Raw genomic sequence first — 17,774 nt, forward strand, 5'->3', positions numbered from 1 at the left:
CTGCCATTCTGGTCGTTCCGCAATCAAAGCGTGGTCCAAATTGATTATGTGTTGTCAGTAGCGATCAGTATTAATGGTTTCACCTGGTTTTAGAAGCTCGTAATACACCACACCTTCCTGGAAGGTGCTCACTGAGAGTCTGGAGCAATGATTTCATACTCTCATTTCATATCATCCAATAAATTCACACATTCCTGTGGCTCCAGCCTCAGACTAATGAATTAAAACATCTAGAAACATTGTGAGATGCTCAAATAGGATACAGGTACACCAACTGGGATCCTAGGTGTCATGGGGCTGTCATAGGGTTGCTGTTGAATCTGTATTCAATATTAACTATTGTGAAGTATCTTTTTTACCAAACTCATACTGGGTTCCAGTGTTCCATCAGTAATTTCCCTAAAACCTAATAGTTTATTTGTAGATTACATAAATATGGGGGAGGAGGCTTCATGTAAATGATCACAGCTACATATAATTATGTAAGTGCTTCTCTTATGATTATAGCTATATATACAAATAGGGTTGTTTTTAAGAAAGAACTCACTTGTTATTCATAGTGAATAATTCATTTATTCCTTTTGTTTTTAGGCTGTTGAAAACCTCTGTTCTCATAAAGTTTCCCCAACGCTTTACAAGCAGCTCCGCCAGGTCTGTGAAGATCATGTCCAAGCACAAATTCTTCAGTTTAGAGAATATCCTTTTGTTGTCTCATGAAGTTTCTATTCGTTACCTAAATATTTTGAAACTGAACATTAATTAATAGGATAAAGAACTAGTGGGTATCCTTAATATTTTTTAAATGGCTTTTTAAATTCCCTTTTATTTACAGAACAGAAACCTTAAATTTGCTTCATATGACCCAATATAGTAGATTTTCTTTAAGTAGAATTTATATCATTTTGTTAATCTGGTCAAAGCAAAACAGTGTCCTTTCATAGGATCTGGTTAAGTATTTAGGAAAAGTTCTAAAAAATGTCTTAAAGTCTGAGTTCTGCTATCCTTTATTCTTATAAAAACCCATCTGTGTTAGTTTTCTATGATATGTAACAAATTACCACAAACTTGGCTATGTAAACCAACACCCATTTGCCAGCTCATAAAGTATAATCAAGAATAGTGGCTTAGCTCAGTGGGTTTTCTGCTCAGGGTCTCAGGCTGAAATCAAGGTGTCTCTGGTCCGGTGGTCAGCTCCTCTTCCAGACTCACAGATGTTGACAGAATTCACTCAGTTACAGAACCGAGCCCCCTCTCAGTGCCCTGTGGCCACCCTTGATTTCTTGTCACGAGGTCACCTCTCTGACAACATGGTTATTTGCTTCTTCTGGGTGATCCACAATCAAGGGGAGGAAGTTATAGGCAGGGGCAAGGTAGAATTTTGCCACTAATTTTGCCATCTGTGTCTATATGACTGCCAGGGAAACTCGGAGCTCCTTAGCATTTTGTAGACAGTTGCTTACTATCTGGCCTCCATCTAGTTCCCCAGCTCCCTTCCATTACTATAGCCAACCACGTATCAGAAAGTGGACTTATAATTGAAGACAATCTACTTGTGACTGCACTTTTCTGGGCCTCTGTTCTTCGTTTGTGAAATTAGATAATTGGAGTGTACTTGTTTCTAGATGTTTTTTTCAGCTGAAAGAATTTTTTTCCCTTCCATTGAGAAACTGAAGCATTTAGAGCTCATTGAAATCTCCCTTGGCAGTTTTCAGCAGTTCTGTTGTCTGGCATTGGGGCTCTTTATTAATCATGATGATGAAGTCCAGGTCCACAGTGAGATGTCTCAGTTTAGGATAATATTTGTAGTTCTCCCTTATAAATGGGTCAGTGATGTCAATTCTTGTTCTATTATATTGACATCTGTAAGTATACCTCTACCATATTAGCTGGCAGAGCTCTGTCCTAATAGTGACAACACTTTAGGCCTTTTGGAATCTGGCCAGTGTGTACCATGTCTCAGGTGGGACCCGCTGAAGATACACTCAGCGCCTTGGTGCCATAGTTCTGGAATCCTGGGGACTGGGTCCAGGAATCCATGTTCAGGATGTTGGCATCTGAAAATTAGCCTGACTCCCAGGCTTGCTGGAAGTCATCAGCATATTCCCAAGCCTTCTCTCCAAGACAGGAACTCGAAAGAATGAGCTGATGTAACTTTGTCCTAATCCAGTTGTCCCAGATTACTTGAAGACTGCTTTTTTATTACCTGATCAAATTATCCTGCCAGTTAATCCTATCCTATGGATACCATGAATGTGTTCATTAACTCACTCATTCAACAAGCATTTCCTATCTACTAGAAATTAGAAAAATGATTGCCATATCTAATTTCTAACCTCCAAGAAGTAACAACATTGTGATAGGTGCAAGGGAATTACCATATTTCCTAGATGCTGTACAAAGCCATGATTATAAGAATTACCATTTCATAAAAGAAGAAAGGAAAAAGAGACATACTATAGATGAAATGTGTGCCTTAATGTGAGGCATCGGAATTCAAAATGTTGAATGGTTAGAGTCAAGTACAGGAACTATAACACATGAAGCATTTGGGGCACAGCTTCCAAGAGGAAGTAACACTTGAATTGTATCTTAAAGGATGAGTAGGTTCTAGCCAGCTAGAGAGTGAAGAGGCATCAGAAAGCAGATTATGAAAGGGTTTTCATGAAAACCTGGAGGAGTGTGGTGTGATTATAACCTGGAAGAATTGGTGAAGTTTGAGGCTGTAATGCTAAGTTGCAACTTGATTTGAATCTGTGTACACCATTAAGGATTTGAACTTAAATCTATGAGCATCTGAGAATCCTTACAGGTTATTAAAGCAAGAACCCAATGTATTTAGATTGTGTTTTAGGAAAATCATTTTGACAGAATGATGAAGTAGATTGACAGACCAGAGATAGTACACATTTATTAAATATTTACCACATAATGTTAGGTAATGTTAGGTCCTGAGAAAAGTAAACATGAATGAAATGTGATTTTGGCCCTTCAGAACTTAAACTCCAATGGGATTGACAGAATCAGAAAGATACTCATTTACAAAGGAATGTAGTGAGGGTTTTAAAAGCTATTGGGATGTAAAGAAAGAACAGCCAACCTGCCTGTGCAGGCAAGAATATGGCATGGTGCATTAGGGATAGAGGTAGATGATGAGCGACACAGTCCTGCCTTCAGAGTTTTGTTCTTGCTGAAAGATATATAACCTCTCCTTGTCTTAACAGTGGCCAAGTATTAGTGCTGTTGCAAATGCCCAGATTCTCACTGGGCCAGGAATGTTCTAAGTTAAGCATATCCAGATGTCTCTTGCTCTGGGATATTCCAGTGTTTCATGTAACTCTACTTTCTAAGATTCAAGGATTGCTACCTACTGTATATTGATTGCATGCTGCTGTTTAGGCCAGCATAAAAATTCAGGGAGACTTCAGGAAGCCCTTCAGAGGTTAAACAGATCAGGTACACAGGATGCCTGTGGAATTAAGTCATCTGCTGTTATTCTCCTAGGTTACCATATCCATTCCTTTGTTAATATGTTTGATTAATTCTGCACTTACCTGTCCCTTTCAAAATAAGTTACCTGCTGTTGGTGATATGCCTTTCCCCAACATAAAGGAAACTCCCTACACATGCACACCTCAGCCATAAGCAGCCTCGGCTGAAGCAAGCATCACACAGTATAGAAAGGAGTACATGCTGTGTACCTACACTTGATTCATGAGGAGTTCTAAAATAGCAAACTAGCCCTAGCTGGTTTGGGTCAGTGAATAGAGTATTGGCCTATGGACTGAAGGGTCCCGGGTTCGATTCCGGTCAGGAGCACATGCCCAGGTTGTGGGCTCAATCCCCAGTAGGGGGCATGCAGGAGGCAGCAGATCAATGATTCTCAATCATCATTGATGTTTCTCTCTCCCTTTCTCTCTGAAATCAATAAAAATATATTAATAAGTAAATAAAATAAAATAGCAAACTGTCCTTAGAATCTAAATCTGTAAATAACTATAGACAGAAGTCACTTTTTCCTTCCCCTGATTCAGTTTTACAGCTGTACAGATTTTCTTAGTCACAGAAATGCTAATTAGCATGCAGCATCAGTGATCAGTCACACACAAAAACAGTGTAGTTCTCAGAACAGAAGGATGCATAAGGAAATGAAGTCTTTGCTATTAGGGAAATCATGAAGCTGCGCCATTACCTCTAAACCTATCTATAATCTGTGCTGATGATAGACGGTTTTGAGCTTCTTTATATAAAGACCTTCAGCTTATACTCACTGGACTGGTGTGCAGTTAGCATGCATGGAGCATTTGTGGGCAGCAGACTAAGCTTCAAACATTTGCACAGCACTCCAAGTTACAGGAGTAACCCTCATAAGCCAGAAGGCCGAAGACCACATGGCATGTGAGTGGCCCCGGATTAGTGCTAGGATTCAGAGGTGAGCATGACATAGCTCCTGCTGCCATGGGCTTTGTAGACTAATGAGGGAGGCAGAATTAAATACTGTAGAATGTGAACTTGGGTAATTATTATGAAAAATAATGTTATTCTTAGCGATGATGACAAGGGGACCTAATTTAGGTGAGGGGTGTCGGGTGGTAAGTAACCACTGCTGGTCTGTGATGCGGGACCATTGTTATCTCCTGCTTTGTCCCCTGCTGCAAGGACAATTCAGGTGTCACTCTCTTTGCTGGGATTAGAAAAGCTGGATACCTGGTTTAGAAAATGTGGGCAAAAATAGGGCTTGTCACTTCTCTTCTCCAGTGTAACTACTATCTTTGTTGTTTTTAGGTCACTGTAATCGCAGATACATAGTTTTTTCCTTGGTATATTATGAGCATTTTGCCACTGGATTTTTTTGTTGTTATTTGAAGACTTGCCTAACTCACCATAGTAGACCATATTGATTCTTCAACTAGGACTGGCTCTTCTCTGAAAAGATAAAAAGGCGGGTAGGGGAGGCCAGGGGATTGTCAAGGGCGGGGGGGGGTCACACATATGTAATACCCTTTGTAATACTGTAAGCAATAAAAATAAAAAAATAAAATAAATTAAAAAAAAAGATATTGAACTGCAAAAAATAAATTAAAAAAAAAAGATAAAAAGGATGGCTGTTGGAGAACCTCTCTGAAGAATAAACTGTTGACAAACCTCAGCATGCCTGTTATGTCTTAAATCCTGAGAGTAATCATGTCCAGCTTTGTGGCTACTGTTATAGCTTCAGGTCTGGAGTTGGTTTGGATATTTAGAAGAGTGGAGCTCAATAGATGCCTCACTGTGTGGTATTAGCCTACATTTCATACTTTTTCCACAGGAAATGGCAAAAAGTTATTAAAGATGTATATTGGTTTTACTCAGCTCTTTAGAGAAAAGTATCTTTTGTTTAAGGAACCCCTCACATTGGACTTTCCTATCTTAAGGAAACCCTGCACCAGATAGAGTTGTGCCTTGCTTAGTTGCAGCACCTGAGCCAACCACTGGTGTCAGGTTGGCTGGTGTGGGTTTATCCCTGTGCAGCCTTGCAGACTGTCTGACTGGCAGCCTGTGGAAACCTGCCAGGGTGTCGACCATAGGGCAAGTGCCTCCTGTCCAGCACTGGGTGCCAGAGCTGCTGGGTCTCCATGGTGGCACCTGTCTAAATGTGCTTGTGACTGATGTGTGTGTGTGTGTGTGTGTGTGTGTGTGTTTTCAGACAGTCTGAAAACAGAGTTCTTCCAGGATGACTTGTTAACCATTGACATATTAGGTCTTTGCTATGACTGACTATTTTTAATGTATTGGCAAAGCCTCAAGAGAAATTAAGATTTGGCCAGGACCACTGTGGTTGTGGTCAGCTACCCTTATGGGTGTGACAAGGATTCAGATATGCCCGTCAGTCCATCCACTGCTCTCCAGATCACCTGTCCCCTTCCTAAAGTCCTGGCTGGTGTCCTATCCTCTGCTGGTACCCCTCCTGCTGTCAGACCTTCACCCGCTGAAGACTTCCAACGACCATCTGATTTTACATGTCACACTCTAGCTGGTATGTTTTTTCTCCTCACTACATGCTAAGAATTTTATGTGTAACCTCACAATAGCTCTCAGGAGTGTGTTCTCCACATGGAGGCACTAAGGCCTACGGAAGTTCATCATTTGTCCAGTGTCATAGAGCTGAGAAGTGTAGAGCTGGACTGATGCCCAGGAAACCTGTGTCCTTCCACTTCAACAAGCTGTTTTTGTTCATCTGTTAGAATATTAAATGAGCACAAGTATGAAAAGTGCTTTGTAAACTATCAAGCAGTATGCAGACATTTATAACTCTTGGTCTTTGTAAAACCCTGTGAAGGCCGTGTTCAAGGCACTTATCCATGGTTTGCTCTAGGGACCAGCATTCAGGTTCCCTCCCTCTTTGAACAGCATTTTGAGTGTCTCTTGAAAAACATACTCCAGGAGTCAAGCTGAGAGTGTTCCTACTTTGGTGTGCGAATGTGACTTGTCAGTTTTCATTGAGACTAGAGGTTAAAGTTAAACCTCAGCAATTTCCCTGCGGCTGCCAATCCCTCAGTGCTATTAATAATAGACCTGCTTCCTCCCCACTGGGACAGGGTCTCCAGGAGCTCAGGTACAGATTAGGTCATGTTCTGCCCTTTGTGGGGTAGGGCCTTTGGTTCCGTCGCCCAGGCCCAGGAAGCCTCTGACCTGGTGGTTTGCTTCAGCTGGCAGGGCTCTGAAAGTAATAAGGCAGTAAAGTGCTGCCAGCAGGAAGGGAAACCGGAAAGGAGGGGAGGTGAAAAATGAAAAACGAGGGAGTGCAGTCAGGGATAATGACAGCTAAGTTATGAGATGTGGAAATTAGAAAAACTGCGTTTATGGTTTTTGAACTTTTTGCTCTGGTAGTAGTCTAATTATTAACTGATGTATGTAGTATTCTGTGGTGAAGAGAGCTGAAGTTAAAGTTGCAATAAATTACCCAAGATTTCTAAAGTCTTCCTTAGCAGGTCTGCACAGACTCACTAGATAGTGTTTTGTTTTTAAAGAAGATTAACACATGCTGGCAAGATCACTGCAGACAAATGGTAAGCATATTGACTTTTCTATTAATGCTAGTTTTATATATGGTGCACTCTCCCTGACTCTTCATCAGTACTGCTTTTTATGTCAGATGTCGTTTCCCCTTTGGTCTTTGTCTGCCTCTGGTTTAGTTAGACATTTTAGTAGCTGGGAGTATGTGTCCTCTTTTAATCCAGCTATCTTTTGTTGTTGTTGTTTCTTTTTTTCTTTTTCCTTTTTTTTCATCAAAGCACCAGTCTCATCCATCTTCCCTCACCTAACTAAGGTAGAAGGGCCAGAATGTGAGCTTAAATAGGGAAGTTCTGTTCAAGATTCTCTTTGGGGTCAAATGCTGCTCTCCAGCTCCAACATAGTTGGACAACAGAGGAGAGAAAATCGGAGAAGGTGAACTCTGCTCTTCCAGAACAGAGCTGGCTGCTAAGTTGGCCTTCAGCCCAACCTGACAGATGATAGCTCACAGTACTCATAATTCCTGAATGGGTCGATAAGTTTTTCCTTAATCCCAGCTTATGACCGATAAGTCTGAATTCCAGAACTTTACTATAACTAAACATCCAAAATCTTAGACTTTATAGATGTATTGATTCTGATTTGATTTTATGTATATGAGTTTTTAGTGTGACCAGGCTATTTATTATGTAAGTGAGAGAAAAGATAGTATCAATGGCTTTCCTAAGTAGGTTGAATTCTTTTGTTTCCTAAATGAAGTAAGTAGGGGTTAATGAATGTGTGTCTGTTCTGGGCCAGGCACCTGGTAGATAGTAGAAATTGATAAAAGTCTGTTGGAAAGGTTTTGCTTACGTGTGTAAGTGAACCTCTACAATAGTCTGGTAAGTTACGTGATGGGAGAATTACAGGGTTACAGCATGCATGCTGCCACGGCAAAGGGAGCGGCTGCATCCTCCTCGCTCTGCTTGCAGAGTACAGTCCAATACATACACTGGCCAAGAGCCTCATTCTAATGTAACAAGAACTAATTATTTAGAAAGCTTAGAGCATCTCCCCAGTCTAATGAGATTTATCACATGTTAGGAAATAACCAAATTTCAAAGGTATCCTTTAGGCTAAATGCTTTAAATCCCTGCAATCAGATTTTCTGGATAAAGGAGATGAAAAACAAACATAGAGGGGGGGAATAAATCATAAGGGTGTTGGTGGAAAACATCTTTCATCAAGAAACAGTTATTAGATTTGAGGTACCTAGCATAATGATAGTACAAATGGCCTAATCTTGAACATTTTGTTAGTAAGATACGTTAATAAAGTAAGTTCTTTTCTAATTTCCAGATCATGATCAGAAGTATTTTCCTGTTTTTGGATCGCACTTACGTACTTCAGAATTCCATGCTTCCTTCCATCTGGTGAGTGTTCTAGTCAGTATAGCTGTATCTGCTGCTGTGTCTGAAACCACACGTTTGACTTGTCTTGTGCTGGTTAATTTGATGGCATATGTAGTCATCTGTCTGTGATCCTTTATGTCAGCCTAAATCACTAGTGCACACATCTAGGCTTAGAGCCGTGGTCGGCAAACTGCGGCTCGCGAGCCACGTGCGGCTCTTTGGCCCCTTGAGTGTGGCTCTTCCTAAGCCTTAGGAGTACCCTAATTAAGTTAATAACAATGTACCTACCTATATAGTTTAAGTTTAAAAAATTTGGCTCTCAAAAGAAATTTTAATCGTTGTACTGTAGATATTTGGCTCTGTTGACTCATGAGTTTACCAACCACTGGCCTAGAGCATCTCCATCACCAGTGAAGGTGACAGGGTGAAGATGGGGCAGGCCGAGTTAGGGGAGCAAATTCTAGCATGTCCCCAGCTTGCACTGAATGTCCCAGCAGAGGCATCAGGCAAGCATGGAAGTACTGTATGAAGCCACGTTTCTGTAACAGCTGTGGACTTCAGGATCTCTGGAGCCAGTGATCACACACATCTCACCTCTGCTATGAGGGAGAAGAACTCAGGTATACGCTCTCTGATGGCTGGTGTTTGACTTGGCATGGCTCTCTCCAGTGGTCTGGTGAAACCGTGAGAAAGGCTACAACTGTAGGCGAAGTTATGAGCCCTGAGCCCCTGAGTCCGTGCCCCCCCACACACACACACACACACGCCAAAATCTCCATCTTACTAACTCTCCAAGGGCACTGAGGCCTAGTTTTATTCAGGATATTGAGGTCTGTCATTTCAGTCTGTTCATCATACATCATCTTTCAAAGATGAAAGATGGTATAAATATTGTCCCTAGTCACTGACTTCCACAGCCTTTGCTAATGTGTTTCACCTCTCTGCCCACCTGCCCTAAGTCTCCCCAGAGTTGCCTCCAAGAAGCCCTAACTGACATTAACAAAAGCCTGCCCTTAATCCCATCCTTGGGTTCTTCCGTTGTTGATGCAGTAGTTCCTTCTCCCATTGAGAATTGATGTACTTTCTCATTACCGTTAAACCTGAGTTCTTTTAAAAAAATTGCTTTCTTTTCCAACTTCTCACCATCTTTTCACCCTAACCCTAAACAATGTGGTTTCTCCTTTCACCATATGGAAACTGCTCTTGCCTTAGACGTCAGTGATCTCTTGGTTACCAGATCCCGTAGTCACTTTTTTTTCCCCTTTCTTTTATACTAGAAGCCTGGTGCACGAGATTCATGCACTTGAGGGAGGGGCGTGGGGGATGAGTCCCTCAGCCCAGCCTGTGTCCTCTTGCAGTCTGGGACCCCTTGGGGGATGTTCACCTGCCAACTTAGGCTCTATCCTCCTGTAAATCTGGCCTAAGCCAGCAGTCGGACATCCCTCTTACAGTCCTGGGCTCTAGCAGTCCATGACCCCTTGCTCCTTACTGCCCACCTACAGCGAAGGCAGGAGTGGCTCCCACCACTGCCGCTGCACTTGCCAGCCATGAGCCCAGCTTTGTCTGAGTGGTGCTCCCCCTGTGAGAGCGCACTGACCACCAGGGAGCTGCTCCTGCATTGAGCATCTGCCCCCTGGTGGTCAGTGCGAGTCATGCGACCTGTCATTCCTCCATTAGGTCAATTTGCATATTAGGCTTTCATTATATAGGATAACCTGACATCTGTATAGCTTTAGACACTATTGAAACTCTCCCCTTCCTTAATACTCCTTTCCCCCTTTGTTCCTCTGACTTCTACATTTCTCATGCTAGATATCCACGCATGTCTGCAATAAGGCAGACACTGCACAGAAAAGATAGCCTTTATTCAGAGAAATGATAAGGATGGTAAAACTGATAACAGCAAATTGCATAGCTTCTACTCTGTACAAAGCCCTGTTCTAAGTGCTTCAACATCTACTAATTCACTTAATCCTTAGAACAGCTCTATAAAGAATGAATCTTATTGTCTCCATGTTATATGTGGAGAAACAGAAGCACAGAGTTCAAATAACTTGCTATACCTGGGTTGTCGGGTTACCTAGCCTGAATTCTTAATTTATAAATGTAGTTTATAACATAGGATATGAACGTTGCTTATAGTGTAAAGTATACCATACCACACTCAGCCCACTGCAACAGGCAGAAAAACTGAGCACGGTAGTACAGTACAAGAATCACGGTGAGGTGTGGGAGGGACTCACTGGGAAAGACAAGAGAAGTGGCACGCCTGGGCCCAGTCTGCAGAAGGAGCAGGAGTGGTTAGGTAGCTAACCTAACCAAAGAGGCAATAGAGAAAAGAAGTCCACTCTGATGACAGGACAACAGCATGCCCAGAACGTGTGAGAATCAGAGAGATGAAGCTGATGAGATACCCTGGCAGATGGTGGGCTGTTCCTGAAGCCTTAAACTGAGATTTAGATTTTAGGAAGAAGATTCTAGCGGACAGATAACTTCCTATGCACTGGGTACCTGCCTGGCCCAGTGTGAATTATTTCACAGATGTACAACAATTCACGTGATCTCCATTTAGTGTTAAGGAAGGACAGGCCAGAGAGGTTAAGTTCCTTGCCTCAGAGTCACAGCAAGCATTGGGGGAGGGTTGGTGAGGGGAGGGTAGATTCAAGCCCATGTGACTGGCTTGAGCCCACATGCTGCCCACTGGGCTTTATTGCTCTGACTTTGAAATTCATGGAAGACTAATCTGCAGCTCCTCCAGGGAACAGGACAAGGCCATTGTGATTATGGAACACAGTGAAGGAGGAGAAGGTTCTCCAACACAGGCAGGGCTCCCTAGAATGCACGCCCACCAGCATATGTAGTGCTTATTGCTATTACCACTCACCATTAGTACCACTGCTGCCACACCATCACCACCACTGCTCACTGCTCTCTACTCAGCACCGTCACCACCACCACCACCACTACTCACCGTTAGTACTACCCACCACCACACCACTGCCCCTGAGCTGCCCATTCAGGAGACCTGGCTGGGCTCAGGGATCTGAACTTTGGCCTCATCTGTATTTGGCACCTAGGGGACTTGGGGAGGTGTTTTGGCAAAGCATAGAGTCCTTTTGTTATCACATGGTTTTTGTGGATAGTAGCTGACAGCTAAATTTCCTCCTCAATTCCTCAGGCAGTGAGCTGAAGAAGTATGATGGACTCTTAAAGTCATATTTTAATGTCAGTTCTCCCATTGAAAGGGCCAAATAAAGGAGAGAACGAAGTGTCAGAGAGGAATAGCTCTGTAGAGGGAACAGAGATGGAAAAGGAAAGGACATGGAGGGGCTGATTAGGGCAGTGGAGCAGGGTAGGTTCCTAAAGCCTTGAGCATCTCTGATCATGCCCAGGAAGAATAGTGTGAATTGCGGGCTGAGGATAGCAGGTTTTTGCAAGATACTTTCAATGACATGCCTGACCTAGTAATGCCTCAACATTCCTCATGTAACAGTTGCCTGACCCCCTCCAGGAAAACATAACAGTCTTGATAAAGAAGGAAATACAAGGCACAGTTAGACTGGCCCAAAATGAAAATTAAAAAACCTTGACACTTGGATTTAGAGAATTAGCAAATGAACAGACTTTGGATGAAATAATGTAGCTAGAGCTTCACGTAAAATTTCTATAAAGTGAAACTAAAATATAGTTTACTTTTTTATTGTTTGTTCAGGGATATGGGATTAGAACTATTTAGAAACCATATTATTAGTGATAAAATGGTTCAGAGTAAAACTATTGATGGAATTCTGCTATTGATTGAACAAGAAAGAAATGGTGAAGCTGTTGACCGAAGCCTATTGAGAAGTCTGCTGAGTATGCTCTCTGATCTTCAGGTAAACATCTTATTGTTCTAAATTTACGAGTAACTTTTCAGTGTATAAGAAAAAAATTGGATCCCTGCCTAACTACTTACACCAAAATAAATGGATATATCAAAGATTTAAGTGCAAAATGAAATCACAGAAGTATTTATTGAAAATATGGCTTTTTTTTTTTAACCACTAGAAGGAGAATGACTCGGGCTAACACCACACCAAGAGCCAGAGTAGGAAAGACCCCTTACAACATGGACCCAGTACTGCCTAGATAAAGGACAAGGGCCTGGTGGCACTCAGAGGAGAGCAGTAAAAGTGGTCTAGGCTGCCCCCGTCAGCTGAGTAGAGGTCAGCCAGCCAGGAATCAGCTGACCAAGGTCAGCTAAGCAGAAGTCAGCTATGCCTCTGGGGTCAGCTACATAGGAGGCAGCTGAGCTGGCCTGAGACACTTCAGTGAAGGAATTAGTGCAGGTCACTGTGGCCTTGCACCCTCAAAATTTGGGGTACAGCAACACTTCAAAAGGTGGTTTTGTTTACTGTAATTGTTCAATAACTCTGCTCATTTCTTAGGTATATAAAGATTCATTTGAACTGAAATTTTTGGAAGAAACTAATTGTTTATATGCTGCAGAAGGCCAAAGGTTAATGCAAGAAAGAGAGGTGAGACAACGAAATGTTTCTGAATTGCCTTATTTCATTTTTATAGATGTGCATCTAAGTGTAATTTCTAAATGTTTGTCTTTTTACACATGCAAACATTTTATTGAAAAATTTTTGAAATCTATAATCTAGCTGAAATCCCCAGTAATGAGCTTCATTCTTATTATAGTAAGGATTTAATTTCCTATAGAAACATTTTTGCCCTCCTTCCAAATAATAATAATAATAATAAAAAGCCAATAAGATAGCTTCTGAAGGAAGTATATAAAGGAACTCAAGTTGAAGCAAGAGGTAAATCTTAAATATGAAATCTAACACGTGAACAAATTACCCAAAAAAACGTATGAAAGACATAGTGATATGAACCCCAAAAAACTTGACAGCCAGTTTTGCAGGTGTTACAGCACAGTCCTGGAGGAAGCCCCTGGGGACCGTCACCTAAATGTTACTTGTTACTGTGCAGGATGAAACCGGCCATTGGTTTCTTCGTCCTAGTTTTAAAGAGGGAGTTTCGCGTCAAATACCAGACCTGGCTGCTGCCACTAGATCAGAACCCCACAGACCTGTGTTGTGGGCCTTTCTTGTGCTGTCATATGACAGCAGGGAGACCCTGTGTCTCTGGAAATGGTGTGCATTTTGAGATCTTCTGCAACCATGCTGTTTAGTGTCCACAAATGACAACCAGTTTGTTGAGTAGTTTTTGCTGACACTCTGTATGTGGGCCAGGGGGTGTCATTAGGTTCTATAACCTCTGACCCAGGTGCTTCTGCTTACCTGTTTATGGGGCCTCAGTGATGGGGGAGGGTACATATGACATCAGCCCCCAGGTGCTGCTGCTCACCTGTCTGTGGGGCCCCAGGCATGGAGGGCCCTATGGCATCAACCACAGGACTGCACTGTGAACAGTGCACAACAATGCAGTCCTGCCTTAGCCCTGCTTCTAGAGGTTAAGTTTCATCTCCACAATTGAGTTTAAGGAAACTTCTGTGTATCCTACCTGCCCTGCATACACTTCCCACTTTACCACCCCACCCACATTAATCTGTATTAATACTTGGCTTGAAATATTCTGCTTTTAAATAAAAATTTGTAAAGAAAACAATATTCCAGTTTCTTCAGTAAAATCAAGAATCTTTTTGTTACTGATGTGTTTAAATATTTTGTTTGGAAGGTTCCAGAATATCTTAACCATGTAAGTAAACGTTTAGAGGAAGAAGGAGACCGAGTAATCACGTATTTAGACCACAGTACACAGTAAGTACTATTCATTTATTTAGTTTTTGCAATTCGATCATAGGTGAAACCTTTTCCTGGCTGGTTTTTTAATAATTAACCTGCTTATTATTAAGGTTTGTAGCAAGATATTCAACAAAGACTTTTATCCTTCCTTGACTTGACCACTGGCAAGATCTGACACTATATAAACAAAGCACTTAATTTATCTTACAAGTACTGAGTAATCACAAATAATATAAAATGTTCTAAGAGCAAAAATACTCCCAGATAGTACTGAATAAGTCTACAAAGATACTATTTATATCTTTGTATCACAATGCAGTACCACTTATACCCACCAGGATGTCTGTAATACAAAAAGGCAAGCAGTCAAAAGCATAGGTGAGGGTGTGGAGAAATTAGAACCCTCATTCATAATTGGTAGGAAAGTAAAATGGGGCAACCACTGTGGAAAACAATTTGGTATTTCCTCAAAATGTTAAATAGTTGCCATATGTTTCTCCAATACACCAGTTCTCCTAAATATATAGAGAAATGAAAACGCATCCATACAAAACTTGTACACAAATGTCCATGCAGCATTATTTTTTGTTTGTTTGTTTTTAATATATTTTTATTGATTTCAGAGAGGGAGGGAGAGAGAGAAACATCAATGATGAGAATCACTGATAAGCTGCCTCCTGCACACCCCCTACAGGGGATCGAGCCCGCAACTCAGGCATTTGTCCTGACCAGGAATTGAACTGTGACCTCCTGGTTCAACCACTGAGCCATTATTATAAAATAATAGTTTTTTACTATTATTTTATTCATAATAGTAAAAAAGTGGAAACAACACATTAACTGATGAATGGGTAAACATATAATGGAATATTAGCATTAAAAAAAGAATGGAGTACTGACACATGTCATAAGCATTTGACATAGCATGACATGTCATAAGCTACAACATGGATGAACCATAAAAATACTTTGCTAAGTGAAAGAGCCAGACAAGTCACGTTGTACGATCTCATTTATAGGAAAGGTTCAGGATAGGATAATCTAGAAATTGCTGTCTGCCTCTAATTAGGAGACAGGGAGGGTGGATGGAGAGAATGGAAGTGCTGATGGGTATGAAGTTTCTTTTAGGATGATGATAATGTTCTAAAATTAGATCATAGTGACAGTTATATGACTCTGTAAATATATTAACAACTGTTGAACTGTACACTTGAAATGGATGGATTTTATGGCATATTTACTCTCTGCCCTCCACTTCCCCTCACATGGGTCACTGTTCCTTTTCCTGGAGGCAGACTGGAAAAGGTGCTGACGACTTGCTGAACTCAGCTCTCAGCTTCACCACTCCCTAGGCTGGTCACACCATCTCTGAACTCTTGTCTTCTCATCTGTGGGATGGAAGCCAGAATGTCTGCTGTGCCTTTTTCTAGGGTTCTATGAGGTTTAATTAAGATGATACATTGAAAAGTTCCTTATAAAATTAAGGTTTGGGAAGATGGCCATAATTAATAAGCTCAGAATAAAACAGATACCCTGGTTTGTTTGTTTTAAATGAACTGTGGATAATGAACCCAGAAAGAATGATTGTTTGTGTCCCTATAATTATGGCAGTCACACCTGCTGAATTTCCAGATTTTCAAATATTCTGGTCTGTGTGACACATACCGTATTTGCCGGCGTATAAGACGACTGGGCGTATAAGACGACCCCCTAACATTTCCACTCAAAATACAGAGTTTGTTATATACTCGCCGTATAAGACTACCCCCTCTTCCGCACACCTTCCACACACCAAATAAAAGGTAAAACAATATCAGATTCGATTTTAACATTTTAATTTATATTCAAATGCTTATGACATGCAGGAAAACTGTCACAAGGCTGTATGTAATCAAACATATACATAAAACAGTGCAAGTTTATTACCGGTAAACATACCGGTAATTCACTAAAAAACACACACTCTATAGACTGGTACCGTAGATGCTTCTCAGGAACACAGGCAAGCAGCCCACAACCTAGAGGGACTGTCAATGATAGAAGTAAGATAACAAATAGAGGGAGAGAGCAAGTGCCGGGCAAGTCCCTAGCAAGTTTGCTGGCGTGACAGTTTCACCTTAAAAGCCTTCAAACTCCTCTTCATCATCTGATATTAAAAGTTCATCAACGACATCTTAGTGCCATGATAGGGATGATAGGGGTTTGACTGGTCGACATTTTCTGTGCTGTACTGTACAATGGGGCAGTATTGTGGTTGGCTGTTGGCTGTATACAAAGCCTGATTTGATTGGTCCCTGCTCCCTGTTTGCCCGCCCTGTCACTATAGCAGTCTGGTCCACCCTTGCATCAGCATCTCCCTGGGACCTCACTAGTGCGCAAGTGCGAGCTCTTCAACATTCTAACAGGCACCATGATAGCGCAAAATCGCGAATCTTCAATGCATATGTAAAGAAATATACGGTAACCCGAATTTACCACACTCGCAAAATCGCACACAGCCAACCATACACCCAGTATGGTATCGCGATTCGCGATTTTGCGCTATCATACTGGGTGTATGGTCGGCTGTGTGGTAAAATCGCATAACAGCAAAATCGCACAACAGCCGAGCATACACCCAGCAGCGCTGCTGATGCCTGAACGGTATGTGGAATGAAGTGGGCGGGCATCGGGAGGCCACTATGGCACGGGACAAGCACTATGGGCAGTCTATCTGAAGTGTACCTGGCGTATAAGACGACCCCCCACTTGGAGGCATATTTTTCAGGGCCAAAAAATCGTCTTATACGCCGGCAAATACGGTAACTTGGACTAAATGAAAGCTCTTCCTTAGGTTGGATTTTGATAAATGGTTATGGAAGAAAGCAGATAGCATGGGGACAGAGAGACATAGCTGTAACAGTAGAAGATAGGGTTTTGTGCAACCTGGAGAAGTAATTGGGGTGGAAGAAGAGGGCAGAATCACAGCAGCAATCCAAGAAGTAATGTGCATAATGGAAGGCAAAACTTAAATTCAAAAAATGACTACAGCATGAGTACCGATTGCCAGCCAAGTGTGGGGCCACATTTATTGTAAGGCACGGCACACTTGCCTACTGCTGGTGTCCCCTTCTCCCGGCATCTATTGGTCTATTAATGTTCTTAAGTAAATTGTTTTCAGAGATACTTCAGACTCTGTATTAATAGCAGTGGTGACTGTCCACGTGTGAGCAGTGCTTGTTCTGTGACCCTTTGGTTTCTGATTGGCTCCATAGAGTATCTGTGTAAGCTGTAAACTCCAGGCTTACAGTTAACCAAAGTCTCTCCTTTAACCTTATTTTTGAAACATTCTCTTTTTGCCTGTTATAGAAAACCACTGATTGCTTGTGTGGAGAAACAGCTATTAGGAGAACATTTAACAGCAATTCTGCAGAAAGGTAAATTGTCCTACCTCTTGTATCAATTAAATTGAATGATAGTCCTTAATGCATTCAGAAAGTAAGTGAAACATTATAAGTAGCAATGTAAGGACATTTGTTATAAGACAATCTCTAAAAATCATTAAAAATAATGAACATATTAGCCCTTGAGAAAATTAGTTAAGAAAAATATTGAAAGGCATGTGGTAGAACTACAGCTTATGCTGAAGTCAAATCAA

At 41.5% G+C, this 17,774-nt stretch overlaps 1 protein-coding gene across 1 annotated transcript in view; it reads left to right on the forward strand.

Annotated features, from left to right (window-relative positions):
- Positions 1-17,774, forward strand: part of CUL4A (cullin 4A) — a 61,869-nt gene that overhangs the window by 13,814 nt on the left and 30,281 nt on the right. The window contains exons 3-9 of the mRNA XM_006769309.2: positions 592-695; positions 6,977-7,046; positions 8,329-8,402; positions 12,094-12,256; positions 12,809-12,898; positions 14,070-14,152; positions 17,486-17,553. Coding sequence (XP_006769372.1) covers positions 592-695; positions 6,977-7,046; positions 8,329-8,402; positions 12,094-12,256; positions 12,809-12,898; positions 14,070-14,152; positions 17,486-17,553 — 652 coding nt within the window. The remainder of the gene's footprint in view (positions 1-591; positions 696-6,976; positions 7,047-8,328; positions 8,403-12,093; positions 12,257-12,808; positions 12,899-14,069; positions 14,153-17,485; positions 17,554-17,774) is intronic.

Source organism: Myotis davidii, unplaced genomic scaffold (genome assembly GCF_000327345.1).
Source record: "Myotis davidii unplaced genomic scaffold, ASM32734v1 scaffold444, whole genome shotgun sequence".
NCBI classification, from domain to species: domain Eukaryota; kingdom Metazoa; phylum Chordata; class Mammalia; order Chiroptera; family Vespertilionidae; genus Myotis; species Myotis davidii.